The sequence below is a fragment of the Felis catus genome, chromosome A1, assembly GCF_018350175.1.
Source record: "Felis catus isolate Fca126 chromosome A1, F.catus_Fca126_mat1.0, whole genome shotgun sequence".
Taxonomy (NCBI): domain Eukaryota; kingdom Metazoa; phylum Chordata; class Mammalia; order Carnivora; family Felidae; genus Felis; species Felis catus.
The window spans coordinates 158,302,935-158,330,242 of NC_058368.1; the positions used below are offsets into that span (position 1 = coordinate 158,302,935).

Consider the following 27,308-nt stretch of genomic DNA (forward strand, 5'->3'; position numbering starts at 1 on the left):
AACAGTGTTTTTCTGTTTTATTTTAGTTACTACTGAATTTTATAAACATAAAGAAGGGACATGGAAACAGGGCAGAATATAAAGATTTTGGTTTTAAGTGATAGTTTTTCCCTTAAAACTTAAGTGAAAAAAATCTAATGCCTAAGCTACCTAATTTTTTGCCATGTAATACCTGCTTTGTTACAATACAAGAAGCAAAGAAAAACTTAGAAAGCCTTTATATAACTAGGAAAAACCAAAATGAGGAATAACTATTTCCTGTGAAGAAAAATTTCCAACTCTTAGATACACATTGAAAAAGAAAGCCTGTTTAACATTGAGTAGGAGGATAGTTGTTCTGTTTCCTATTTTGAAAGTAGAGATTGTACACAGCTAGTGACACGGAGGGGAGTCATTGAAGTACAACCACTTGAACAGGGGCACACGTGGACAGTAGAACCAATGTCAGTCATCTTCATGAGATACCACTGCTCAAGAGAATATTCACCTAAACGTATATACACTTATATGCATTTATATACAGCTACATACATATGTAGCCTTGCGCCTATTTTTGTATATGTGGATTAATGGGATTTACCATTCATTTATAAATTTTTCTTTACTAAAAGATGCTTTAATGATTCTGTCCTGTTTCTCAGAAGTGGCACTTAGAGTCATCTGAAACTTGGCATCGTCTGAGCCATAAGGATGAGCTTCCCGGGGCAGGAATTTTGTCTGTCCTACTTTCTGTGCTATTCCTAAGTGCTTACTGCAGGGTGTGGCACCGAATCAACGGATAATGTTTTGTTTTTTTGTTTTTTGTTTTTTTTTATAATTTATTGTCAAATTGGTTTCCATACAGCACCTAGTGTTCATCCCAACAGGTACCCTCCTCAAATGCCCATCACCCACTTTCCCTCCCTCCCACCTCCCATCAACCCTGTTTGTTTTCAGTATTTAAGAGTCTCTTATGGTTTGCCTTCTTCCATGTCTGTAACTTTCACCCCCTTCCACTCCCCGCTGGTCTTCTGTTAAGTTTCTCAGGATCCACATATGAGTGAAAATATATGGTATCTGTCCTTCTCTGCCTGACTTATTTCACTTAGCATAACACTCTCCAGTTCCATCCACGTTGCTACAGATGGCCAGATTTCGTTCTTTCTCATTGCCAAGTAGTATTCCTCAATGGATAATGTTGAATATTGGCTGTAAAGTTTAGCCAGCTTTTTTCAGGCAACATTTGCAAAGCCCATCCCCCACACAGGTGAGGGGTGCATCCCTTTGCTCCCTTCGTGTCCTGTAAGTGCCCTGTCACAGAACCTTGTGCCACACTACTTCAACTATTTGCATGTTTCTCTGCTGCACTAGTTCATAGGCTTCTGAGGTCACAAGCCTTGCCTACTTCATTTTTTAGCTCCCACGCCTAGGGAATGCCTGAGCTGTTGGTTGGAATGAACTAATTAGAACATATTCTCTGATGAGAGAATGTTTTTCCTGAAACGATGAATCTAATTTATAATGTACAATGTCAGGTATGACCTGTAGACCCCTTACAGTGTTTAAAAGCGTTCATATTTGTGATAGATCCCACAGGATAAATCACGGGAAATGATTTAATGCCATGGTTTTCTCTTCCGAATAGGATAAAGATGGAAAACCCCTCCTGCCAAAAGAGCCCAAGGAATCACTTCCAGTAAGCAAGCCACTTTTCTCTGAGTAGATCTTTCTCATCTGGCCCTGATTGTTAATTCTGGAACGGGATAGCTTTCTTTTTAATAAGTCGATTGGCAGTAAATAGTGACATCATTTGAATAATGAGTAAACAGTTGAGGTGGTGTTTGTTGATATATTTTTTGGTTCTTGCAGCCCGTGACTGACGACTTCCTTCTTGATGCTTTGTCTAAGGACTTTGCTGGTTCCCCAAACTCTTCATCTCTTGTAAGTCTGAAACTCCTGATTTTATTTCCTTGCTTTTAGGGTGGCAGAAAGAAACGGAAACTAGTGACTTAGAATCTGACTTTGGAGGTGAGGAAATAATCATAAAATTAAAGGCTTTCAAGCCATTGTAGCCATTAGAAATGCGTTGTGTCCTCAAAGTGTACCAGCACAGTGGACATTTGCAACATTGTAACTAATTGAACCAATGAGCACATACTCTATCTAGTATACCTATGAAAAGAGAATTTAAAATTTGAGTTTATCCAAAGGTATGTCTCAAATAACTTGTTAATATTTTTACAGTTTATCATTTTCCATAATTACCTCATAGGAAAACTTAGCTCTGGGTAGAACAGATAATTCCTCAAAGAGAATTCTATTACTAGAAATTTAGGAAATGTTGGGTAATGGTAAGCAGGTTTCTCTACTACAGGATTTTTATGGCTTATTTATATGCAAATGTAAGTCTGTTGGAGTGCCCACACTTAAATAACTCCAGACCTTTTTTGTGTGTGTGGGATTGGGGTTATCTGTTTACAAGCTTCTTATGTGGACAGTGTCACGGAACATACATTAGTTGAGAAGCAGAATGAGTAGTAACTAGAAGAAATAATGATTCGTTGGAGTTGCTCAAAGTTTTTGGACTCTGTGAAGCAATAAGCCCGTCAAAGAAGGTATTACTAACCAGTTAGTAATAGAGTCCTCATAATACCCCTATGAAAACACCATGCCCACGCAGTTGAGTCACCCCATTCCATGACCTTCCACTCTTCCTCCTCCATACAAACAGCTTGAGTCCTAATTTAGGGAAGAACATAAAGTGAGCAGTATCCTCAGAATATGGAATCTTATCATTACAGTGATGCAAAACATAAGAACAAATTAGAGGGATCCAGTGCCTTAATTCCCTTCCTTATACCGTCTGTATTATTATTATTATAGGGTTTTTTTCTTTTAGAAATTCAAAGAAAATGTAACAGTGACTTTATATCCTTTATATCCCCACCCAAGAAGATGCATAGCAGTGACATGACTAGAGATAAACATTTTTTATGTTTATTTTTTTTTTGAGAGAGAGAGAGAGGGAGACACAGAATCTAAAGTAGGCTCCAGGCTCTAAGCTTTTAGCACCGAGCCCGACTTGGGGCTCAAACCCACAAACTGCAAGATCATTACTAGAGCCAAAGTCGGATGCTTAGCCGACTGAGCCATCAGGTGCCCCAAAACAACCATTTTTTTAAAAAAATTCTAGCTTAGAAAATTAATCTCGCAAAGGGAAAAATTGTTAGTGTCTGTAGTTAATAAAGTAGAAATAACCAATTACAGTAAGTCAAATGGCCAAAGTAGAAAATTATTTGGGGGAAAGTCCCAAGAACTTTGGAGGAAAAGTCATCATATTCTGACTCATAATTAATCTTCAAATATAAAGGTGTGCCTGCTGTACATACCATGTTCTTTGATCACAATAAAGTAGAAATTCTACTTAAAAAGAGAATTTTAAAAACATTCCACTATCAGTGAGATCAAGGAGTAAATTCAGAATAGACTATTTGAAAAATCAAGGATAAGACATTTGCAAATCAAAATCTTTGATAAGCAGGGCACCTGGATAGCTCAATTTTTAAGCATCCGACTCTTGATTTTCTGCTCACGTCATGATCTCATGATTCGTGAGATCGAGTCCACCCACCCCCCCATCAGGCTCTGTGCTGACAACAAGGAGCCTGCTTAAAATTCTCTCTCTCCCTCTCGCTGCCCTTCTCCCACTCTCATACACATAAGAGAATACAACATTTAAAATAAATATATTTAAAAAAATTCGATAAGCAACCAAACCAGTATTCATGAGATACATTTATTATCATAAATGTCTTAATAATAGAGGAAGAGAAGTCTGACTAACCAAATGTTTATTGGATTTTAAATTTCAAATTTAAGCGATTATAAAACTATTATTATAAATAAGCTATTATTTTACATTTAAATAAGATATTATAAACTAACCACCCAAAAGAAAGTAGCAAGCAGGTTAAGTAGGAGATGAAAATAGCAGCCTGATTACAAAGCTGTAATCATCAAGACATTATGGGACTAGCACAAAAACAGACACATACATCAATGGAACAGAATAGAGAACCCAGAAATGGACCCACACAGGTATAGCCAACTGGTCTTTGACAAAGCAGGAAAGAGTATCCAATGGAAAAATGTCTCTTCAGCAAATGGTGCTGGGAAAACTGGACAGTGACATGCAGAAGAAAGTGGACCACTTTCTTACACCACTCACAAAAATAAATTCCAAATGGATAAAAGACCTAAATGTGAGACAGGAAACCACCAAAATTCTACAGGAGAAAACAGACAGCAACCACTTTGACCTCAGCTGCAGCAGCTTCTTACTATACATGTCTACAGAGGCAAGGAAAACAAAAGCAAAAATGAACTATTGGGATCTCATCAAGATAAAAAGCTTCTGCACAGCGAAGGAAACAATCAGCAAAACTAAAAGGCAACTGATGGAATGGGAGAAGATATTTGCAAATGACATATCAGATAAGGGTTAGTATGGAAAGTCTATAAAGAACTTATCAAACTTATCACCCCCCCCCAAACAATCCAGTAAAGAAATGGGCAGAAGACATGAATAGACACTTTTCCAAAGAAAACATCCAGATGGCTAACAGACACATGAAAAGATACCCAACATCACTCATCAACAGAGAAATACAAATCAAAACCACAGTGAGATACCATTTCACACCTGTCAGAATGGCTAAAATTAACTCCAGAAACAACAGATGTTGGCAAGGATGTGGAGAAAGGGGAACCCTCTTGCACTGTTGGTGGGAATGCAAACTGGTGCAGCCGCTCTGGAAGACAGCATGGAGGTTCCTCAAAAAATTAAAAATAGAATTACCCTACAATCCAGGAGTTCCACTACTAGGTATTTACTTAAAGGATACAAAAATGATGATTTGGAGGGGCACATGCACCCCAGTGTTTATAGCAAGACAATCAACAATAGCCAAATTATGGAATGAGCACAAATGTCCACTGACTAATGAATGGATAAAGAAGAGGTAGTGTATGTATTCAATGGAATATAACTCAGTCATCAGAAAGAATGAAATCTTGCTGTTTGCAACAACATGGATGGAACTAGAGTGTATTATGCTAAGCAAAATTAGAGAAAGACAAATCACATGATTTCACTCGTATGTGGAATTTAAGAAACAAAACAGAGGAACATTGGAGAAGGGAAGGAAAAGTAAAATAAGATAAAAACAAAGAGGTAGGCAAACTATATGTGATTCTTAAACACAGAGAACAAACTGAGAGTTGTTGGAGGTGAGGTTGGGGGGGGGATGGGCTAAATGGGTGATGGGCATTAAGGAGGGCCATTGTTGGGATGAGCACATATGTAACTGATGAGTCACTGGGTTGTAGTCCTGAAACCAGTTAAGTGTATGTTAACTAACTTGAATTTAAATAAATAAATTTAAAATTAAATAAAAGAAAAAAGAAAAAAAGAAAATAGCAGCCTGAGACTAAAATGGCTCATAGTTGCTTGATTTGAAATAACTAAAATTTTTTAAGATACCAACAAATGTAAAAGAGAAAAAAAATCTTATTAAAATAGCATAAATCAATGTAAGAATCAAATTAATCATTTATAGCCAACAGTTGGTTTTTATGAATGACTAACATTTTATAAAACATTGGCAGAAATAAGAGAAAAGTTACCAGTAAAATTAAAATTTTAAATTTAAATGATCAAAAACCAATATGTACAATAGTTTTTTAAAACAAAATGTAAAACACAATTCATAGAATCTAAGCAAAAGAAAAACTGAAGACAATAGAACTGTTTTCAAACTTTGCTTCCAAGAGAAGTTTAAAATTGACTCTTAAGTGTTTAACAGCAGTTGGTCTCATGTGACATAACCATATCTTCAAAAATATGGCTTACATAGTTGCTTCTACAAATAATGATGGTCCTAATCTTAAAACTTGATCAATATAGCATTGTTAACTAAAGTCACTTAAATCTGTAGATATATAATGTTTAACAAAGATAATATACAATTATTAAAGGAATAATTATTTATCAGTTAGAAATTAAATATTTATTTAATATTAGAATTTATATAGCATAGTAGTGTATCAAATAAGAATAATCAATTACATCCATATAGAAGATGTATTTCAAATGTCACCTTTCAAAAGTAGACAATCCCTTAATGTATTAAAGAGTATCTATTTAATTTCAAGAATCAAATATTTGGAGTTAAGCTAGAAGCATTTCCTTTAAAAACACAGTATAAAAAATTCTATTATCTTTTCTGCTTAATGTTGTGTGAACAATCATTAACAACACATGAAAAAGAAATGACAAGTATTAAAAAGGAACATTTGTGTATTTGCAGATATTCCTAGTTGTAGAGAGCACATATGTAGTTAACATTGTGTATGCTGTGTACATCAGTAACAGATTAGAAAATACGATTAAAATGAGATGTCAGACGTGTAAAGAAAAGAGCAATACAAGAAATGAACAGAAAAGTTAGAATATGAAAAAATTAAAATATCTAAGACAGTCTGACTCAGTGTCTGAAAAGAGTCATGACAATTCTTTCTAGTCATCTTATAAGTTATTTTTTAAATTAAAATAGCAATAAGGTACTTTGTATAGCCCAGTAAAATTATTCTAAAATATGTTTGAAAAGCAAAGACATAAAAACATGAAAAAATACTGAAAACCATTTTTCAATATTTCTAGGAAAGATTAACCCAACTAAATGCAGGGATTGATTTACATGATAATGATCAATTCAATTCTGCATCAGAAAACAAAGCTGTAATTTAATGGGAAAAATTAAGAAATGAACATAAAAGATTTAGTATATTTTTAAAAGGAGAATGAATCATAATCTCAGAAAGATTCTGGAATAATATGCTATTTAACATTAAGAAAAAATAATAAAACAAACCTCACACCATATTAACAAGTATAAAGCAACATTTGTACATCATTATCCATCTCATATCAAAATTAAAAATATGTAACAAATATCTAATTGAGGCAAGGAAGGCCATGGAAAACAAGCATGCTTAATTCATTGCTTTTAGCTTTATGACTTTCTAGCAACTGTGGAGGGGGCAGTCTGGTGGAATGTAGGCAGCACCAGAAAAAGAACCACTGGTAGAACTCCTACAGAGTAATTAACAAAGAAGAAAGCTGAGAAATTGCAAACAACCTAAATGTACACCAAAGAACATGTAAATAAACCATGAAACTCTTAAGTCGTTATGAGATTTTTGAACATTTGGAATAATAAATAGGAATAGAAATCAGGAGATTGTGTAAACTGCAACTATGGAGGAGGAAATAGAATAAAAATTAAGATTACTTGTTACTTTGAGGAGCACCTGGGTGGCTCAGTGGGTTAAGCTTCCGACTCTTGATTTCTGGCTTAGGTCATGATCTCATCGTGGGCTCTGTGCTGGATGTGGAGCCTGCTTGAGATTCTGTCTCTTCCCCCCAAAAGATTATGTGTTACTTTGCATCCATTTGGATGAAGAGAATAAACAATAATAAAGTATTAAAAACTGTATTTAAGCAATGGCATTGCGGGCATAGTTTTGTGTAATATACTGTATGTAATAATTTTTTTTTCTTTTTCTTTTTAAAGAAATTTGAAGAAGCTAACCTTTCTGCTGCCATCTCTGAAGTGGTTTCCCAAACCCCAGCTCCAACCACATACTCTGCTGGCCCGCCCCCTCATGTGGTAAGCAACATAGAAATATATTTTTGCAGCAGCAACAACAAAATAAGGAAGAAAATAGGACCCTTGCCTTAGAGTAAATGAAAATAAACAAAATTGTTGAGAAGATAAAGCACTTTCTGTTTTAGAAGAGGTGTAAGACTAGCCATTTGGAGAGATGACAGTATATCTGAAATAATTAAATGAAAGAGTGTTTATGAAATATTTCACACACTTCCCTGGAACTTAATATTATTGCTACTTTATTAGAATTGAAAGAGCAGTAGTGTGCATTGCACATTTATTTGAATTATTAGATTTAAAAAAATCCTTTAGCTTTCCTGATTATTTTCTCCTCCTTTAGATTTTTCCTGACACATGCTATAAATACTACCTATTATTTAACCTCAAGTTTATTCTATGGAATTGCTCAGTGTTCGAGCCACTTCTCCCCAAAATTCAAGCATGTCATGGAAGAGCAGTTTTCCTCCCATTCATTCACACCAGTAAAACGTTGTCCTTTTCATGTTAGCAATACGAAAACCTCAGCATCAATATTGTTTTAATTATTTACATGTCCTGAGGCGAGGCTGTGGGACCAAAGCTTTCCCAGACTTCCTTGATTAATTTTCTGTGCAGTACCAAATTATACACTATCGAGGCGAGGAGACCGCAGCACATCAAAGAGATCGCCCTAAACCAGATCCCCATCTCCTTTGGTTGAGAACAAGTGCCTCATTTGCTAGATGGAGAGGAAGTAGCTTTAGTGAAGTCAGCTACGCTTACTTTCCTTTTGATGTAGCATCAAAGCTTACTTAGTGCTGTAGTCTTAGATTCTGAATGAATTTTCATCCCGTTGGGTCAGTCTCAGGATCATCTGAAAATATCCAGAGGCCCAAATGACAAAGCCCAGACTCAGCCGTGGGTAGCTCCTCCATTAAGAGCTATAATCCTGAGCTCCAACGAAACACTTAAAACCAGTGAAATGCTGGGTGTGTGTGTGTTCACAATGATGAATGTGCCTGTGCACAGAAAGGAAGAATCATTATTAATTCAGGCTGCCAGTTACGCTTCAGCTCCTAATCCTGAGGTGAGGGGTTCTGCCTTGGGTGAGGCGATTGGTCAACATCTGCAATCCAAAGCCTGTATGCCTTTCACAAGTATGTTTTAGAACACCTTTCCCATCACTTTTCCCATTGGAAAGTCTAATTTCAGTTCATGTTTTACCTAAAGATATCACTCAAACTAGGTGTACATCTTTATCTTTACTTAAATGAATACAGGTGAATAATGAATAAAAAAAGCTACCGTAATTCATGTATTTTTTTTTCCTAGGGACATTAGACTGTCACCAGTTGTGTTGCATACACTGAACTCATCATAAGGCACATTTTCCAACAAATCAGACTGGGAACCCCCTATTTTTTGGAGGAGTCTTTTTTTTTTTTTTTTTTTTTTTTTTTTTTTTTAAGAAAAAGGCATCTGGGATTCAAGTGGAAGTGTGGAGAAGGAGAGATTAGGGAGAAGGAGCTCTACCCAAGGGCCACCTTCCACGACTCTACCCATCTCCTTGGTCAAAGTCTCATGAGTTGATGGAGGTCTTATTGGCCGCGGCAGGCCCACATTCCAGTAGGTGACCTGATTTTGCTAGCCAGCGACTAATTCAGATTGACTTTTTAGCAGGGCGACAACAAGGAACTGGACGATGCCTTGGATCAACTTTCTGACAGTCTAGGACAAAGGCAGCCTGATCCAGATGAGAACAAACCAATAGAGGATAAGGTCAAGGTAAAAAAAATATGTATATACTAATAAGTGAAATTTAAAGTTTAAAGCATAGAATATCCTACACTGCACATAAAAGGAAAAACAAACAAACATCTGGCATTTCAGTGAACAGTTGAATGACTTAAGTCTCATTTTTCCTTCTCTATAGTCTGTTGTATTTATTTCCTCAGTGAGGACTATGCGAGTGCACAGGTTCAGGCACATGTCCTGTTAGCGAGACCACACTTAGTTATGATGGAGAAGTGCTGCTCTACTTTAATTTCATTCTCTTCCCACATTAACTTTTCTTAGTTTTATCTGGTAATAAGTATATATCAGGTGTATGGCATTTTTAGGATGACTTATTTGGTCCATGTAAGGGCAGAGGTCCCCTAATTGCCAGAGTTTTCCCTATCAGCCTCCTGAGCCACCATTAACACTGCATGCAAACCCCCAAATGAAGCGCTAAGCCAGGAGTAAGCACTGTGGAGAAGCATGTCAGCAAGGCACACACTGTTAGCCTCACCCACCTTCTAGAACAAGAGTAAATGCTTATTCCTAACAATATACAGTACTAAATGACCCCTTCACCTTGAAACCTGGAAGTAACTAGCCACCCAAATCCATGTCCCAGAATGTCCCAGGGCATTTCAAAGGATCCTGAAGTCTTAATTCCACCAGTGTTACAGGAATATTGATGTGAACTTCACCTGTATTTGAAAAATGAAATGATAATGATGCAGAAAAATAAAGCCTGTTCTCTCCTACTGGTGGCTGGGGGGTGGTGGGGAGTGAATGTCACTGAACCAGTTCCAGACATGCCCCAGACAGGTGAGGATTCGGGGAGGGTTAAAGGTACTCCCTGCTATGCCATTTGCTGCTTGTGCTGGCCCCTCGAGGTTTGCTCATGCACATCCAAGTTGTAAGTATTGTACCTTTAAATATCAAGGTCCGAAGACTTGATCTTTTTATTTAAAAAGTGAAATTCACATAAAGACAAAAGATAGTTTATACCATTGGGCTTTATCTCTTTTCATCGTTTCTAAGGATAAATATTTCATCATTTATTTTAAAATACAAGGTAGAAACTCACACAATCTAGGTGTGGATTGACCTAGAGAAGCACCTGAGTTTACTTTGTTTTCCATCAACTATTGTTGAAGTCTGTTGAAGTCATCCGTTTTGTTGTTACTTGGAAAATAAAAATTCTGTTTTGCCTGAGTAAAGTACAATAAACACTGAGTGCTACAAGTGTTGTGTAAGTGAAGGAGAAAATATTGTATCTATTCCATGTTTGCAGGAAAAAGCTAAAGCTGAACATAGAGACAAGCTGGGAGAAAGAGATGACACCATCCCCCCTGAATATAGACACCTCCTGGATAATGATGATGAGGTAAATGAAGGCAAATGTCTAGGCTGGATATATATCACAAAGCTTCTTAAATTCAGATATCAGTTGAAATGAATAGGAGGTGCACTTTAACAATAGCATAAAATTGTAACACAACTGAGTGCTTTTAATGTGTTTCTGATGAACAGGTTGTCTAGAATTCTGTTGAATATTCATCTGAACCAATACCATATGATGTTCACTGTGCTGGGTGCTGTGGCGTAGAGATGAATAACGTTCAGTCACTCACCAGTGCTGAACAGTGATTCCAGGGCAGTACACAGATGAATTTTCTTCGCAAGAAAAGGCTATAAAAATGATAGTTGTGGGGTGCCTGGGTGGCTCAGTCGGTTGAGTGTCTGACTTCAGCTGGTACTGGACTGATTTAATAGGGCAGATAAATAAGGCCCTTCCATGACTTGGGGTCTTCCTCTACACTACCACCAGCACTATTCAGAGTAAGGACAGGCAATACTATATTCCCCACCACAAGTCCTATTTCTAGATCTAGATATGCTCTATCAAGTTTTTGGGGTGCCTGTGTGGCTCTGGTCATGATCTCTTGGTCCATGGGTTCCAGCCCCGTATCGGGCTCTGTGCTGACAGCTCAGAGCCTGGAGCCTGCTTCAGATTCTGTGTCTCCCTCTCTGTCTGCCCCTCCCCTGCTTACATTCAGTCTCTCTCTCAAAATAATAAATAGATATTTAAAAAAAAAATCAGAAAAAAAGCCGTTGGCCTTCTCTTTCTAACATAAAGCCAGATTTTCTTAGGTCAGCTGGGGCTGTATCCTTCCCTTTTGGCTCCTCATTGCAAGTCAGTTATATGACGAAGAACCTTTCCAGGCCTGTTCAAAGAGAAACAAGGAAGCCCAGGTTACATCCTTCTCTTTCTATACTGATTCATTTGGTGGGTTTGAGGATGCCCTGATTTGAAGAGTGTTACCTTCAGTGTCTCTTATTACAGAAATCCATTCTCCTTGCTTGCATTCAGTATTCCCGAAGATAGCAATTCTGCATCGTGCTAGAAGCCTCCCTGCCTTGCTAATACTGCCTTACCCTGCTTGTATTCTGTGGGAAAGGTATTAAAACCCTTGCCTTTGTAGATGGGTAAAGTCCCTGCTGAGTTGTACTTGTAATCCTGGAAAAAAAAAAAAAAAAATCTCTATATGCCATTCCAGCTCCTCAAATCATTCCAAAGTGTAATCTTTTATAAATAAGAAAGAAAAACACAGGTTATTTTTAATAATATTCTAAGTAGCATTTTAACATATGATGGCAGAAAGTTCCTTAATAATTGTTTCCTTCCCTTCTCTTCCACAACCAGACTCTTTCTTGAGGTTTATCAGTTACTGCAAAGCAATACTCTGTTGTATCTCAGATCACTAGACAATAGATTTTACAATTACTGGCTGCACCTAAGTAAACTTTTACTAAGATCTATGTTTAACCAATAACCTGCCTCATTTTTAAGGGCAAACCCGTAAAGCCACCTACACAGCAACCCAAGGACTCAAAGGTAAATATCATAGCAGCATATTCCCATAAGGAAAGGTTTTTTTTTTCATTCTAGCTGAACTTTAGTTTACATTTTAGAAATCTGAAATTTATTGAATGGCTACCCTGTGCTTGGAATGATGTGAAGACATGCATGTATGAATGGGTGTGTGTGATTTCTCTTGGTTAGCCCTCACAGTTCCATGTTTCAGATAGAAAAATTGAGGCTCAGAATACTAAGCAAACATGTATAAAAGAGGAGAAAGTAAATGTGTAAGGATTTTCATGTTTTAATATCTCCTTTATTGTACATTAGTTTCTTAGGAAAAGAATGCCAGCAAGGTTTCCTTTTTCTTTTAATATTTTTAGTGATGTGGAAAAATGTCCCTTATGGTATTTTTGCCTTGTGCTCCTTCACTGATGGTTATTTGTTAATATCTCAGAAATCTGCAGCTGACAAAGACCCCATCGATGCCCTCTCAGGTGATTTTGACAGCTGTCCTACACCCACAGAAACTTCAGAGAAGACAGCAGAGAAGGTACTATGCTACTTTAACATGGCCTTTCTTTGTGTGAATACATAGAGTTGTAGGCTACATAATGAATTCAATGATGCCATAGCATCAATGGCAATGATGCCATCTTTTTCCATATGTATCTGTTTAATGTAGTAATTCAAGTGCATATGTAAAACATTCTCAATATTATTTCGTAAATGTTTTCTATGTTGCTCTATAATCTCTATAGCCACCATGTTTGATTTCCACACTAATGAGTTTGACACTAATGCTTTGTCTGTGTTCGTTTATTTATTTATTTTTGTTTGTCTGTGTTCATTTAAAATGAGAGCAGTCCCTCCCTGCACTGTACCTTCTCATGGCTGTTGCCCTCTGGGATTCCCTCTCCTTTCTACCCTGCCCAGCTGGCTGACTCCCTCCCTCTGGACCCAGTTCAAGCATCAGCTCTTACTGCTTCTCCCTTCCCAGGCCAAGGTCAGGGGCCTCTCCTCCATGCTCTCCTTCACCTGGGGGGGAAGGTCTTTGCCTGTGTATTTGTACCGGTGAGCTGTGCACTTTACAAAGCAGCCGTGGTCAGCATTAGCAAAATTCCTGGGACACAGCAGGTACTCAAAACATGTGATTAAAGATGAATGAGAAAAATATGTAGTGCAACAGGTGTGTGGCATATCTAAGTCAAATAGAAGGAAAAGTGAATTAATGCCCTTCCTTGTTATTTTCAGAAGAATTGATAACTACAGATCTGTTTGCTGTTGTTTTGCTCTTATTAAACACCTCTCCCCATCACTGAATTGTCAGTCCTCCCCATATTGGGTGATTTAATTTCTAGACCACCTCAGCATCCTATTTCTCATTCCTGGATAAATAATGCCTTTTGGTGAATGGAACTTTCTCTAATGATTTCATTGTTAAAGTTGTTTTCCATAACACTGAAAACAGTATCTCATTCTTGCTCTATTGGCACATAAAACCCAGTCCTGATAGAAGCAAGCTCTGTTTTGATGACCAAAATTCCTCATGGAAATTGGCAGAACATCACTGTGACCCACATTTTCCACTGTATTTTTAAGCGTTTTTACTTCCCAACTTAAACACTTCTATGTATATTCAAAGTTTTCCATTTTTTAATTACACTTGATTTGACTGCAGCCCAGAGTTAACTGTTAGAGGGACTGATGATAACAATAACCTTATGATGTTTCCTTTGCTTTAGGACAAAGTCAAGACAACTGCTCCCAGCTCCAAAGCACCCAAGAATGGGGGTAAAGCAAAGGATTCTGCAAAGGTAAAAAGCACTAAATATACTATATATTAGCTTAGAAATTACATGGAGTGGGATTTATCCTTTTAGTCAATTTAGTTTCTAACTGGAATCTATTTAGAATAAAATAATAGTTTAAGCACTATCTATCCTGTAGCATATCTTGGTAAAGAAGTTGATATTAAAATAGGAACTTACTTTATAAAAGTATGTGGGACTTTAGAAATCTAAATGATCATTCTTAACACAATTCAAGTTTCTTGCATTTCCCCCTTTATCACACAAAGTATGGAAGACCCCACCATAATTGTACAGTTTGTGATACCAGCCATCTGTGCTAGCCGATAATCAGGGTAGGATCCCTCCCCTCCCAAAACCCTCTTTCAGCCACTTCCCACCACTGTCTGCAAATAGCCTTGCCTTCAACTTTAGAGAGAAAAATGAGGCCACCTTGCACAAAATCCCTAAGGTCCCTTTCCACCTACCCAAAGACCAATCCTCTCTCCCGCTTGCCCTGATTCGGCCCTTCTTTCTGAGGGGTCAATAATCACCCTCTCTAGTATCTTCAACCTTTTAATCTACTTTTCCTTTGTATTGTAAACACATTCCAGTTCTTTTGCCATTTTAAAAGCAATTCTCAAACTTAGAAGCCCTTCTGCCTATAGTCCCATTCCTTCCATACCTTCACCAATCTTCAAACACCTATAGCAAATATTGGGAAGGGTGAATTTTTTTTACACCTTCTCCTCTCCAGAGACTCATACCACTACTTGAAATTGCCTACTGCACATTTTCTACTTGTGGATAACACATTGGCAAGACAGATTCATATACTGTATTTCACCAAATCTAAATGGCCAGTTATAAACTAAACGATTACTTTATATACCATTAAGAAAAAAAGTCAACAACTTATGATATATGATTCACTATAAAAGTCATAGCAAGTTCATGGTGGGGGAGGGGAGGGTAACACCAGGGAATGTGGTTTGTATAAATTTTAGAACACAGAAGCAGTATACAAAATTGGAGAAGACCAGAATATATATCCAGAATTTATATCCAGAATTTTCATTAGATGCCACCTGGAGGGAGAACTATTAGTTCTACTTTCTAGAGCAACTTGAAAAATTATGTAGTAAGACTAATGAAGAGAAGTTACAGTGTCCAGAGGCACCTGGCTGCCTCAGTCAGTGAAGCATGTGACTCTTGATCTTGGGTTTGCGAGTTTGAGCTCCACCTTGGATGTAATGATTACTTAAAAATAAAATCTTAAAAAAGTTACAGGGTCCCACTTCTTAGAGCTGGGCATTAATGGAGACAAATGATTGAGATTTTATTATCAAAATTATTCATATTGTGCTCAGAAGGAATGCAAGTTGGATTAGACAATTTCTAGAACGTTTCCCATTCCAAGAACATATGATTTAAGGGTTATTACTGTGATACCCAGATTGTAATGAGAAACTGAAGATACGGCTTTAAAAATAATACTCTAGCCATAGCAAAACTCAAAGAATCAAGATGGTGACCTTGGAAGATCCTGAGCTCACCTTCTCCCACAGACACACCAAATCTACAGCTGCATATGGAACAATGCCCTGTGGAGAGAAAAAAACAAAACAAAAACCCAAAACTAGCTGGGTGACTCTTACTTACCTAGCAGATGAGAGCAGCCCAACTGGAAGCAATGAGGGGACAGGAACACAATCTCACTGTAAACCCAACTGTAGGCACCATGACCCATAATCAAAAGGGAACTCAAAACCCACAGCTTCTTCCTGAGGAGCAAAGAGTTTAAACCCCATATTTGGCATCCTACCTTTTAAGACCTGCATCAGAGAGAATCCCACAAATATCTAGCTTTGAAAACCAATAGGGCTTGTGTCCACAAAACCCACAAGGCTTTAGTGATCTGAGAACTATTCTTAAAGGGCTTGAGACCACAGCCACACCCGCTCCAGAGTCCAACCAATTGAAAAGCGCCCAGAATTTCTGTGAAAGGTGTAATGGCTTATGTTATGCATTGGCCTCTGAGGATCAGGCATCTTATTTAACACTCCCCTAGGGGCCTGCTTAAATACTTTCTAGGACAGAGGCTGGTGGACACCATCTTTCCCGTCTCCCTCTTCCTCACTTCAGGTCATCAGCATCTCCTGGAAAGCAGTTTAATACACTCATCTGAAAACCCGGTTTTTGTGACTATCACCCAAGGGACCCCTCTAGATGACTGGGCTCTGGCAGTCAGCAGGACTTAGTTTGTGGTTTCACCAGCCTGTATATGTGTGCATTGTTTAAAGAGTTCTGTGTAAGGAATTGGCTTCTAATCAGCTTCAATCTAGGTGCTGACAGAGATACTCCCTTTTGTGACCTTGACAGATCTTGGCACACCCTCAAATACTAGGAGCCACTAAAAATAAAATTGTCCAAGCAGCCTATCACAGAGGTTTGAGAGACAGCCAAGAGCTACAGCAGGGTTGAACAAAAGGGTTTATCTCCTACGTGGGGACATTCCTGCGAGACTAGGAGAGGTGTCTATTTAAGGCATAGAAGCCAATACAGAGTTAAGGAAAATGAAGCATAGATGAATAGGTTCCAAATAAAAGATCAAACCTCAGGAAAAACAAAAAAAAAAAAACACCCTTAACAGAATGGAGCTAAATGATTTACCTGATGAAGCAGTCAACATAATAGTTATTACAAAGATGGTCACAAAATTTGGGAGAGGAGTGGATGAACACAGTGAAAACTTAAGAGATGAGAGTAATGACAAAGTACCAAAGAGAAGTCACAGAGCCAAAGAATACAATATGTGAACTGAAAAATTGAACAGTCGGTGAAGCATAAGAAAGGATTAGTGAACATAAAGACATAGCAGTGGAACTCATCCAATCATAACAGTAAAAAGAAAAAAGAATGGGAAAAAAAAGTGAAGATAGGTTGAAGGACTTCTAGGACAACATCATATGGGCAAACATTAACAGTATAGGGGTCCCAGGTGAAGAAGAGGTAAAGAAAGGGGCAGCAGACTTACTTGAAATGATGGCTGAAACCTTCCCTAACCTGGGAAAGGAAACAGAAATTCAGATCCAGGAAGCCCATAAGATCCCCCAAAAAGATGAATCTAAAGACACCTACACCAAGTAACATTGTAATTTAAAAATCCCAAGTTAAAGACGAAAGAATCTTCAACACAGCAAAAGAAAACCAGTGGTCTCTATCAGCAGATTTTCAGCAGAAACTTTGCAGGCCTGAGGAAGTAGCAGGACCTGTTCAAAGTGCTGAAATAAAAAAAAACTTCAATGAAGAATGCTCTACCTAACAAAGCTGTCATTCAGAATAAAAGGAGAGCAAGTTTTCCAGATGAGGAAAAGCTAATGGAGTTCATCAGCACTAAACCAGCCTTACAAGAAATGTGAAAGCAACTACTTCAAGCTGAAAATAAAGGTTGCTAATTAGTAACAGGAAACTTACGAAAGTACAAATCTCACTGGAAAGGCAAATATATAGTAAAATTTAGAATAATGTTAAAGTGTAAATTCAGCTTATATGTCAATTTATAACCTCAAAAAAAAGTGAAACCCATAAAAGATATAGGAAACCAGATTGATGATTAGCTGCTCATGAACTTACATCTCAAATAGGTTAAATAAGCAAACACATATTTAATTTCAGTTATACAAAGTACATGGTCAAAATGAAGTTTAATAACTCCATATTTAGCAGTGCCCCCAATTAAGAGAGAATCAATCACTGTAAAATGAATGAATACCATCCAATAATACCTGTGTTCTTCTTCAATTAACCCTAGCCTTCAAAAAAAACAAAATTAGAGTAAAAAATTTAAAATCACCTAAGGTTATTTTTAGTTTACAAACTTGAAGGTCAACAGTTCATAGTTTGGGCTAAATGAAAAATCCTTAGAAAGGCCCATTTAATTTCCCTCCACTTTGTCATCTTTTGACCCTTTAATTTTGAAAAGCCCATCTACTCATAAGAATCTTATGATTGATCTGCTTTTTGATAGTTAATCCAGGAAAGGAGGGGTTCAGTAATGGTTCTGCTTTCCCTTTTAGGCAAAGGATGAAACTTCCAAGCTAAAAGCTGATGAAAAAAATACAAGTTAAAGTTCACACTATTTGGTAAGTTCAGGGTTTGTTGTAAATGAAGACAACTGGACCTTGTTACAGACCTGTTTATAGGCAAGGGAAACTAAACCCACTTCTTATTCATGTTCTTTTCATACTATTGGCATAAAATGCACATAGCATTGTCAATAGGTTAATTCACCGAAAAGCAATAAATGGAATAGTATGCTCCTGGAATGTTTACAAACAGTAATCTTATAATTAAGAGCTCTTTAATATATCAGACTAGGCTCTTAAAAATGACCACCTAAGTCTAGTCGACTCTTTGAAACCCAGATGCTTGTGACTGCAGGTTACCCAGTTAGCCTGTTACATCATACAGTGAAATGTCCTTATGATACTGATATTACCAAAATACCAACACATGGGTGAGGGGAACACAAGTACCTCTTATGTCTAGAGGAAACTACAGGGTTTTTTTTTTTTTGAAACAAAAGCAAAGGAAATGATTGACCACTTTTGTTCATCTTAGTTTTGCAAAAGTCAAGTACTTTATTTAATTCTGATGGTGACTGAAGAACTTGTTTGGATAAGGCAATCAGGAGATGTACCTTGAGAGCCCTTATATTTCTTATATGTTTCCTATATATAAGAATAGGTGTTAATCTAAGCCATTAAAGCTTATGACCACTGGCTGACCAAATCCTAAAGAAAATAAAAATGTAGGTTAGATTGGGTTACTCTCTCTCACCACGGTCTACTTTTGTTTTGGATAACAAGGGAGGTATACTCATTACTTTTCCCCAAGTTAAAGTTTTCTATTTTCTAAATTCTAGAATTTTCTAAAATCATTTTCATGTTTACTCATAGGAGATTCCTTGTTGCTGTTACATAGCATTATTAGTAAATGTTACATTTACTATGCCTATAACAAGAAAATTATGTATTGTTCACTGGATTTCTTTTCTTTGAATTTTTCAAGGTATCTGCCTATACAATCTTCAGCTGGTGAATGGTGACTTTTGAAGGACAAAAGGCTTTGAACAACAGAAAATTTTTCTGGGTGGTTTCTAGACAGTGTTATTTGTTGACTCTTGACATCCTAAACATTGGTTATTCTTTTCCCAGAAAGAAAATGAATTTGTCTGGTTCATCTGTGTAACTGTACTGAGTATTGATAAACTTTGAATTTTTAAAAATTGCCTTCAGTTGGGAGAGACGGGAACTCTATATTTCTAAGAGATATATTTGATAGTTTCTTAAAACAACATATAAAAAGAAAAACCTTTGCAGACTTTTGCACATTCTACACACAGTGCCTGTAAATCTCATTAGTTTTTTTTCCATTTGCACTTCTTTTATTGTTAGCATTTGGAAAACAATGCTTTGAACGTGTTTAATGTTCTGATTTCTCATTACCCATCTCCTCTTGGGCTTTAGAACTGTATTTGATGTTTCTTTGGGTTAATGTTTATAAGTCAAACATAAAATATTGTACAGTGGGCACATATCTCCTCTTGGGCTGCTAATAAATTAACCTGGACAGACCAGGACATGCTGCACCCAGTACTCTTTTTTTGCCAGAGGTTAGGACTTCTACACCTTAGAGCCAGCACAAAACATAGTAAGACTAGAATCAAGTCAGAAAAGCAAAATGCAGACTATATGTCACCACATAGCAAGCTCCAAAAATAAGAAAATATGATCCTTAGAATATTCATATGCCTTGAACTCACTTTGGTTACTGTGTTAAGCTGTGCTTTCCATTTTGCTACATATAAGCAGAGCAGCAATTATCTGCTTAGACCATTGCCACTTTAGTCTATGCACTGTGTACCATCTGACTTTAAGGAAGGTAGGTTTACCAAAGATAAAAACATGTACTTTAAAAAAAAAAAAAAAAAGCTATCTGAAATTTAAAAACCTGCTTTTCTCCCACAGCAATTCAAGAACTAGGTTCTGATGTCATACAACTTTGAATGGTTTCTCACATCTTTTGGAATGAATTGTTTATGAACATAGCACTGATACCCTTGAGGGGATTTTGATAAATAATTTCATCTTTATTTCTTGGTACTAGATGCAGGAAAAGATATCAGGTACATGTCATAAAACTGATTTGGAATTCTTCATTTCAGAAAGCACAGCCTTCCTTAGCATATGTTTTAAGTTCTTATTAGAACTTAGCCGACTTCTCTAAAAATGAGAAATATCACCAATACTGTCCAGAAAGTGGGGGGAGGAAAAACAACAACAGTACCTATAATGGGGCATAAAATGATATTGCTAACTCTTCCAAAATTCTCATGAAAAGTCATGCACATACATATAGGATATCATGCTTAGCCCCCTTTAAATGCTGCGTATCTATCCCATGAGAGATGCGGGCATTATTCTATTACTCCAATTCTGGGAAATATAAGCCAGTGCTGGGGAGAGTAAACAGATCTTTTCAAAGCACTGACAAGAAAATAATGAACACTGCTCCTGTGGGATTTCAACTGTATTTCTAAGTCTTCTAAAGTTTTTCTTTTTTTTTTTCAAAATGAAATCTTTGACATTGACAGATGTGTTTGCAGGGAAATGGCTGCAGTATTACTAATTTCCCTGCATATACAGAAATATTTTTAAATCCAGAGATTTAAGAAATGCTTGTAAAAGTAAACATTAAAGGTACCTTGAATATGCCTTTTTGTTCATTAGCAATGTCTTCAAGACTTGGGCGTTTACTGGTAATTAATGATGAGACTAAGCTACAGAGTCTGAGTCTTCTTCTACCTAATTAGGAGGAAATGATTGCAAATGTCTGCTTAGAAGTAAATAGAATTTTTATTCCCAAAAAGGTATTTGCACATTGTTGTAGCAATATTGTTTTTTAGAAAATGGACTTCTCCAGAAGCAAATTAACATAGGCTCCTCAGGTGACCAAACTGAAAACCACTATTTCCATGTTTAAGTCAAAATACAAAACAATTAAAAGTATTTTACATTAAAATCTTGGCTTTGCATGTCTTTTAGAAGGTTAATACCTGGGGGTGGACATTACCAGTGATTCCTGGTTTTATTTCTCAAACCATTAGACTATGCAATACATATAAAAAGAGAATTGTAAACACATTCATGTCACTCTATTCCACAATATATTAGAACACATTGACATTTTTCATATATTCTTTTAAATTTTATAGTATGTTAAACTCATAAAGGCCTTCAAAGACAACTCACTGCCACACTTAAGCTAATATAAATAATTTCAGTTTCACATTATTTATTGGAGACTCTGCCATGACTTAGTGGCAGTGCCAGTAACAAGGTTTTGGGGAATTATAAACTAGGCCAAATATGGAGCAGAGAGAGGAAGCATCACCTACCTAAGTATCAACAGCTCCCAGGTTCAACTTCAAATGAAAGCTTTCTCCTCTAGACCTGAATGTACTCTGCTTTTTTCAGAGGGACACTGTATCACTCAGGGTCCTTGAGGAAATAGACCACACACTCAAATTAGGATTGAGAAGAGTTCTCTAAAAAGGTTTGTTTTTTAAACAAAGGTATGGGGATGGATGTAAGGAACCCACTGCTAGGACTATGAAAAGCCAGACTCCCACTTCACCCTCCCCTCATCCTGGAGGGATGAGAGGAGGAATGGTTACTAGAAGGCAGAGGTGGAGAAGGCTGAGTAAAAAGAGGGCCGCTTCTCAGGAGCCAAGCTTTGGTGGAGGCCACCCGAGGCAACCTGCAAGGGCACCAGGGCAATACAACACCCCCATCTATTCTCCCCTACCCCAACTCCCATCTGCCCTCCTGGGAGACTGACAGAAGTCAGCAAACAAGCCTGATGACATGTGCCTACATGTCAGCCCCTGGACATGTGGCAGGGAAGGGAAAGGTGGAACATACTTAGTCACTGATCCAGGGGTTCACTGTTCAGCAGGTCTTTAAAGGAGAGTGACAAAACAGCTTATGGATGACACACACATGGGGAGCAGGGGTTTGGAAAGCACAAGGCTTAAGTATAGGACATAAAACGGTAGAAATAAGCTAACTCCTCTACAGTAAGGAACCCACCGCTTGGGTTTAGATTGCAGGGTGACACCTGTCAATAAAATACATTGTAGCAGTAACCCATCGATGAACAATTTAGTAGCCCGTCTTGTCACAGGAATAGTCAAATGAGTAAGAAGGAAATGGAAAAATATCTTCAGCAGAAGCCAAAAGAGCCATCTCTGGTTTGAAAATAATCACATCTGACAAAATTTTAGCATAATGTTACCACAGGAACCACCAAGGAACAAACTGTTAGAGCAGTGCAAGCTTCTCGCTTTGGAGCCACACTCTGATTTTATCAAAATTCTTATCCATCCAACGAATGTTTTCCTCAATGGTTTCAATTGTTTGCTGGACACAACGGAGCTGAGAACTGTTTTCTTTCAAGGAGCTGAAGAATCCTTTTACCTTGTAAGGAAAAATCTAATTTTAAAAATCTGTTTTATTGTATTACATAAACAAACTTTCAGGCTAGTTAAAACAAGCCAAAATTGCAGCATTTGCCCAAATTATACATAGAAGGAGGCAGTGCCCCGTGTCTGGGTAGAATTGTGTACACAGAAATTTAAGCTCTACGAAATGAGCTCATGCATCATGATGTCAAATTCTGCATTTTTCTCTGCAGTTTTATTTATTCCCAGTTGCCAGATTCTAAAAGACTTCACTGTATACCATTTTATAATTAAGGTTTGAGTGTGTTTATTTAATATATATTGTTATATACACACCAATGCAAGCTTAGTTTTTGTTTTTGTTTTTTTTTTAACGTATCTAAAAAGCTAAATGTGCAGAGTATCTTCTTTGCCAAGGAAAACAATTTGAACCCCACAAGTGCAGTCTTTCTCCTTGGGCCTGGCCTTGTAGGTCATTACAGAAACAAGAAGGTTATGGTGGAAATCTCCCAAACCGCCAAATTTTTTACACTAATCCGCAATTCATGTATCGTTCCTCCAAGATAAAATCCACACAAAGTTGTCCATGGTTTCAAACAGATAAGACACCTCTGTCTCCTCAAAAGTACCTTCCCTGTTTCATGGCTGGGTATCGACTCCTTTAAGCTCACATGAGGAACAGTGTGGCTTTGCAACAGCATTGACTATTGCAGTACTCTCTTTCACCTTTAAAAGGTTCTTAACCTTGTCCTTTATGTTTTCACAGCATTAATCCGTAAGTTTTTGACTCTGTAGACAGGAGGTAAGTCTAGGTCAAGATGCAGTATTTATTAAGCATGGATTCCAGACAGTTATTTTCTTAAAAATCCATGTTGTAGGGGCGTCTGGGTGGCAGTTGGTTGAGTATCCAACTTCCTCTCAGGTCATGATTTTATGGTTCCTGGGTTTGAGTCCCATATGGGACTTGCTGCTGTCAGTGCAGAGCCTGCTTCAGATCCTCTGCCCCCCTTTCTCTGCCCCTCCTCTGCTCACGCTCTCTCTGACTGAGATGTGTCTCTCAAAAATAAACATTTAAAAAAAATCTGTGTTGTAGTATCGTATTATAAATTTGGGAATAAGAATAGGCTTTTGAAAGATCAAATTCCAATATTAAATGATTCAGGTTTGTTTTAAAATTGGCACCTCAATACAACTTTTCAACGAGCTGAAGGCCTGCCCTCTGCTGTAGCAACCTAGAAAACACGCAGCATGCCTCATGGGCCTGCATTCAGTTGGAGCTCAGCCTACTGTTACCTCCTTTCAGAACTCAAGATTCATACTCAGCTAAAAGAATGACTCCAGGCACTTCACAACAGTCCTATCACATCATTAATTTTACTAATTATTTAATATAAGTTATTTAACTATTTTCAAATTATTTAAAATAATCCTGAAGGAGCCCTTCATGATAGTACCACTAAGAAAAACGAAACAAAAAACTGTAAGACCTGTAAACGAAGCCAGCTGCTAACCCTTGCCCTTCAACTCTTTTGACCCAAGATTCTCTCTCCTATCTTCATCTACCTTGAGAAATGCATCCTCTCAACTGAGCATTTGGTTCAAACCTGCCTCCTTGAGAACATGTTCTGTGCAATAAGTGGTGTGATACAGAGACAGAAAGAAACAGTTTTATCCTACTAACTTGTTTGATCCTTAGTAAACAACTTAACTTGTCTGGGACTCAGTTTTCACTTTGGTAGCAAGAGGATGCTCTTTGCCTTGCAAAGCACAGGTGAGGATGTAGTTACATAATGTGAGTAAAGTGCAGACCCTAAAACCCCGCTTGTATCAGGGACTCAACCTCATCCCTTTTTTCATGACTGTTTGGCACTTATTCATCCCTCTGGCTGAATTACTGTGTTAGACACTGAGGAGGAGGTAATGAACCAGACAAGAAGCCTGTCCTCTGGGAGCTTACACTCTGGCTGGGAAAACAACAAGCGGTAAACTATGATTACTTTAAATATACCACCGTGGACAAAACACACTGAGGCTATAATAGTAACTGGGGAAGGGGGTGGCCTGCTTTAGACAGAGTAGTCTGGGAAGGTGACATGTGATCTGAGACCTCTACAGGATAAAATGAGCCTTTCCACTGACTCCTTTATCCAAGTTAGGGAAAGAGCAAGCCAGGCAGAGGTAAGAAGTTTAGAGGCTTGGGGCACCTGGGTGGCTCGGTTAAGTGTCCAACTTCCGCTCAGGTCTTGATCTCATGGTTCATGAGTTCAAGCCCCATGTCGGGCTTCAGATTCTCTGTCTCCCTCTCTCTGCCCCTCCCCTGCTCTCTTGCTTTCTCTCAAAATTAAATAAACATTGAAAAAGAAAGAAGTTTAGAGGCTTAGAGACAAAATAAACACCTGGTAGCCCTGGAACAGGAAGTGGCTGAGTGACTCAAGTGTTGTTGTATGAGGGTGACACAGAAAAGCATGTGAAAATGGGCTGGGGAGGTGGGCAAGAGCCCAGTCATCATGGTCTTGTGCACATGCAAAGGAAAGTCTTGGGATTTATTCCAAGCTGAATAGGTAAGAGTTCATGGAGGAGTCAGTCATGGGTTGATTTTCAGTATTAAATGTGGAAAATGACTTGGTATTGGCAAATTGGGAAGACACGCAGGAGGCTATAGCCATAGGCCAGGCCAGAGATGAGAAAGGCTTGGGGTGGAGTAAAAGCAGACAAGTGCACAGATACAATGTATATGCTGAAAGCCGAGCCAACAAGACTCAGGGAGGAGTTGGATGTCAGGACCGAGAAGGGCTCAAACTAACTCCCACATTTTACCTGTCAGTAAGACACTCTCCCTTCTGATGACATCCAAGATGTCATTTCCATGCTCTACCTCAGGGCCTTTGCACCTGATGTTTCTTTTGCACACGACAACTGCATTTCCTTTGGTTTCTGCTCAAAGGTCTCCTAATTATTCCATAGAACAAAGCTCCATCCCGTACCCACTCTCTCCTTACCTTGCCTTATTCATCTTAAGAGCATATAACCACCTGACATAGGTTGATCTGACCGTAACTGATTCCCCAGTAGAATTTAAGCTCTATGAGGGCCAAGACTTTGTCTACTCTGTTCGTCATCATAGCCCCAGAAACTAAAACCATGTTTGCCTTATAATAAAAATGTAATGTCTTTAAAGAAATAATGAGAAAAGACTTGAATAAGCAAGTGAATGAATGAAATGTTTTGTTGCTATAGATCTGGCCTATGGACAGCTGTCTTGCTACTAACAGCCCCTGACTGGTCTTCAGTCATCACACAGAGTAGCTCTGCTGTAGACCTCACTAGAGTTCAATCCTGAATTGTGTGCAATTTTACAAGCCTGCATGAAACTACTGAAAACTAGAGAAAATCAGGGATGCAACAGTTCTTTTGATTTTCAAAGCATTCTCCCTGTATCAAGCTGTATCATGGTGTAACCAGACTATACAATGGAAGTATTCCTAAAAAAAAAATAGTATTAGGCTCTCAGACTTTATCTAAAGGCAACATATTTTTAAAGCCATGTAAAATTTGTTCTACACCTTTAGAGAACATTATTAGAGAAGGAACACCACACAACAATGACCTAGACATCCACTTCCTCAAAGTTTAAGGCCAGAAGAAAAGTTTGCTTTGGTGGAAAACTTTTACATTTCAGTTCTCTCTTACCAGACAATAGGAATAACTCCTATGGTTTTCTCATTTTTTTGTCTTGACTGCTACGAAGTGGTGATACATTTACAGTTGCAATAAATTATCCTCAGCATAAATCCCTCATACAGTTACCTCTTTCTGTCAATCATGCAGCTTTCTGGTATTTAACATTTCTGTTATATATGGACATTACAAGTTGCCTAAAATTCTTTCTGCAAGTACATGGCATATAAATAAGTAACAAGAAAATCATGAATCTAGATAGTGGAGAACCAAGATTCCAGATTTCCTAACAGCTAGATGATCACATAGGGCATTTATATCTCTAATGATCACTTTTAACATCTGAATAAACAGAGATTAAATGCTTCCAGTAATTTTTAAGCCCTAAAAATTTTTAATGGCAGAGCTAAGACTTCTTAACATGTTGACAAAGAGGCATAGTTTTCAATAATTTATTGTAACTGATTTTGGTTGGTGTCCAAAACACCACAGCATCTGAAAAGAACATCTACTAAGTGACAAAATCCATTCCTAACTCCTCATACCCTTTTGCCTACCCCGTATTTATTAGCTAATTGTCACTTAAATTTAAAAGTTTTGTTTACCTCCTCAAGCCGTGCTCTTGTGGAGAACTGATTTGTTGTTCCTATTACCATATTTGTTAAAGAAGATGAGCCAAGTTCAAACCTGCAAATTGAAGTTGTCAAGATATATCATAAAGTATTTATTCACTTAACATGTTTTTAAGTGCCGTATAGATTTTACAGGAATTAACTAAAAACTGGTTAGGCAGGAAAAAATCTATGACATGATCCGCATCCTCCAATGTGTTAACATACCATTGTAAAATATAAATACACCAACAGCTGAATAAAAGATGCTAAGACCCTAAAGAAAGACCCTAAAGAAAGTGCTAGAGGCTTAGTTAGTGCTATGAGAGCTAGGCAAGTGCAGGTTCAAACAAGCAGAAGTGTTAAAGCAAGACGTGGGTT

General features: G+C 37.6%; 2 protein-coding genes and 1 long non-coding RNA gene across 21 annotated transcripts in view; 1 reads left to right on the forward strand and 2 right to left on the reverse strand.

The window, feature by feature from the left end:
* LOC123379174 lies at nt 1-3,603 on the reverse strand. The gene is made up of 2 exons (XR_006583293.1): nt 2,606-3,603; nt 1-1,952 (listed from the first exon to the last, which is right to left on the reverse strand). It is a non-coding gene; the product is annotated as an uncharacterized LOC123379174 (long non-coding RNA).
* Nucleotides 1-19,764, forward strand: part of CAST (calpastatin) — a 109,625-nt gene extending 89,861 nt beyond the window's left edge. For 12 of the 16 annotated variants that reach the window (XM_011284752.4, XM_023258666.2, XM_045033893.1 and 9 more), the window contains 10 exons: nt 1,625-1,675; nt 1,849-1,920; nt 7,614-7,709; nt 9,366-9,473; nt 10,753-10,845; nt 12,313-12,357; nt 12,779-12,874; nt 14,067-14,138; nt 18,191-18,256; nt 19,185-19,764. In XM_011284752.4, the coding sequence (XP_011283054.3) occupies nt 1,625-1,675; nt 1,849-1,920; nt 7,614-7,709; nt 9,366-9,473; nt 10,753-10,845; nt 12,313-12,357; nt 12,779-12,874; nt 14,067-14,138; nt 18,191-18,241 (684 nt within the window). In that variant the 3' untranslated portion in view covers nt 18,242-18,256; nt 19,185-19,764. The remainder of the gene's footprint in view (nt 1-1,624; nt 1,676-1,848; nt 1,921-7,613; nt 7,710-9,365; nt 9,474-10,752; nt 10,846-12,312; nt 12,358-12,778; nt 12,875-14,066; nt 14,139-18,190; nt 18,257-19,184) is intronic. The other 4 variants (XM_023258676.2, XM_023258688.2, XM_045033922.1 and 1 more) reach the window with 1 other exon arrangement.
* A 1,248-nt stretch (nt 19,765-21,012) lies between these two features.
* ERAP1 (endoplasmic reticulum aminopeptidase 1) overlaps nt 21,013-27,308 on the reverse strand; it is a 47,617-nt gene continuing 41,321 nt past the window's right edge. For all 4 annotated transcript variants that reach the window (XM_023258660.2, XM_023258647.2, XM_023258652.2 and 1 more), the window contains exons 18-19: nt 26,922-27,003; nt 21,013-22,654 (exon numbers count right to left, since the gene is read on the reverse strand). In XM_023258660.2, coding sequence (XP_023114428.2) covers nt 22,499-22,654; nt 26,922-27,003 — 238 coding nt within the window. In that variant the 3' untranslated portion in view covers nt 21,013-22,498. The remainder of the gene's footprint in view (nt 22,655-26,921; nt 27,004-27,308) is intronic.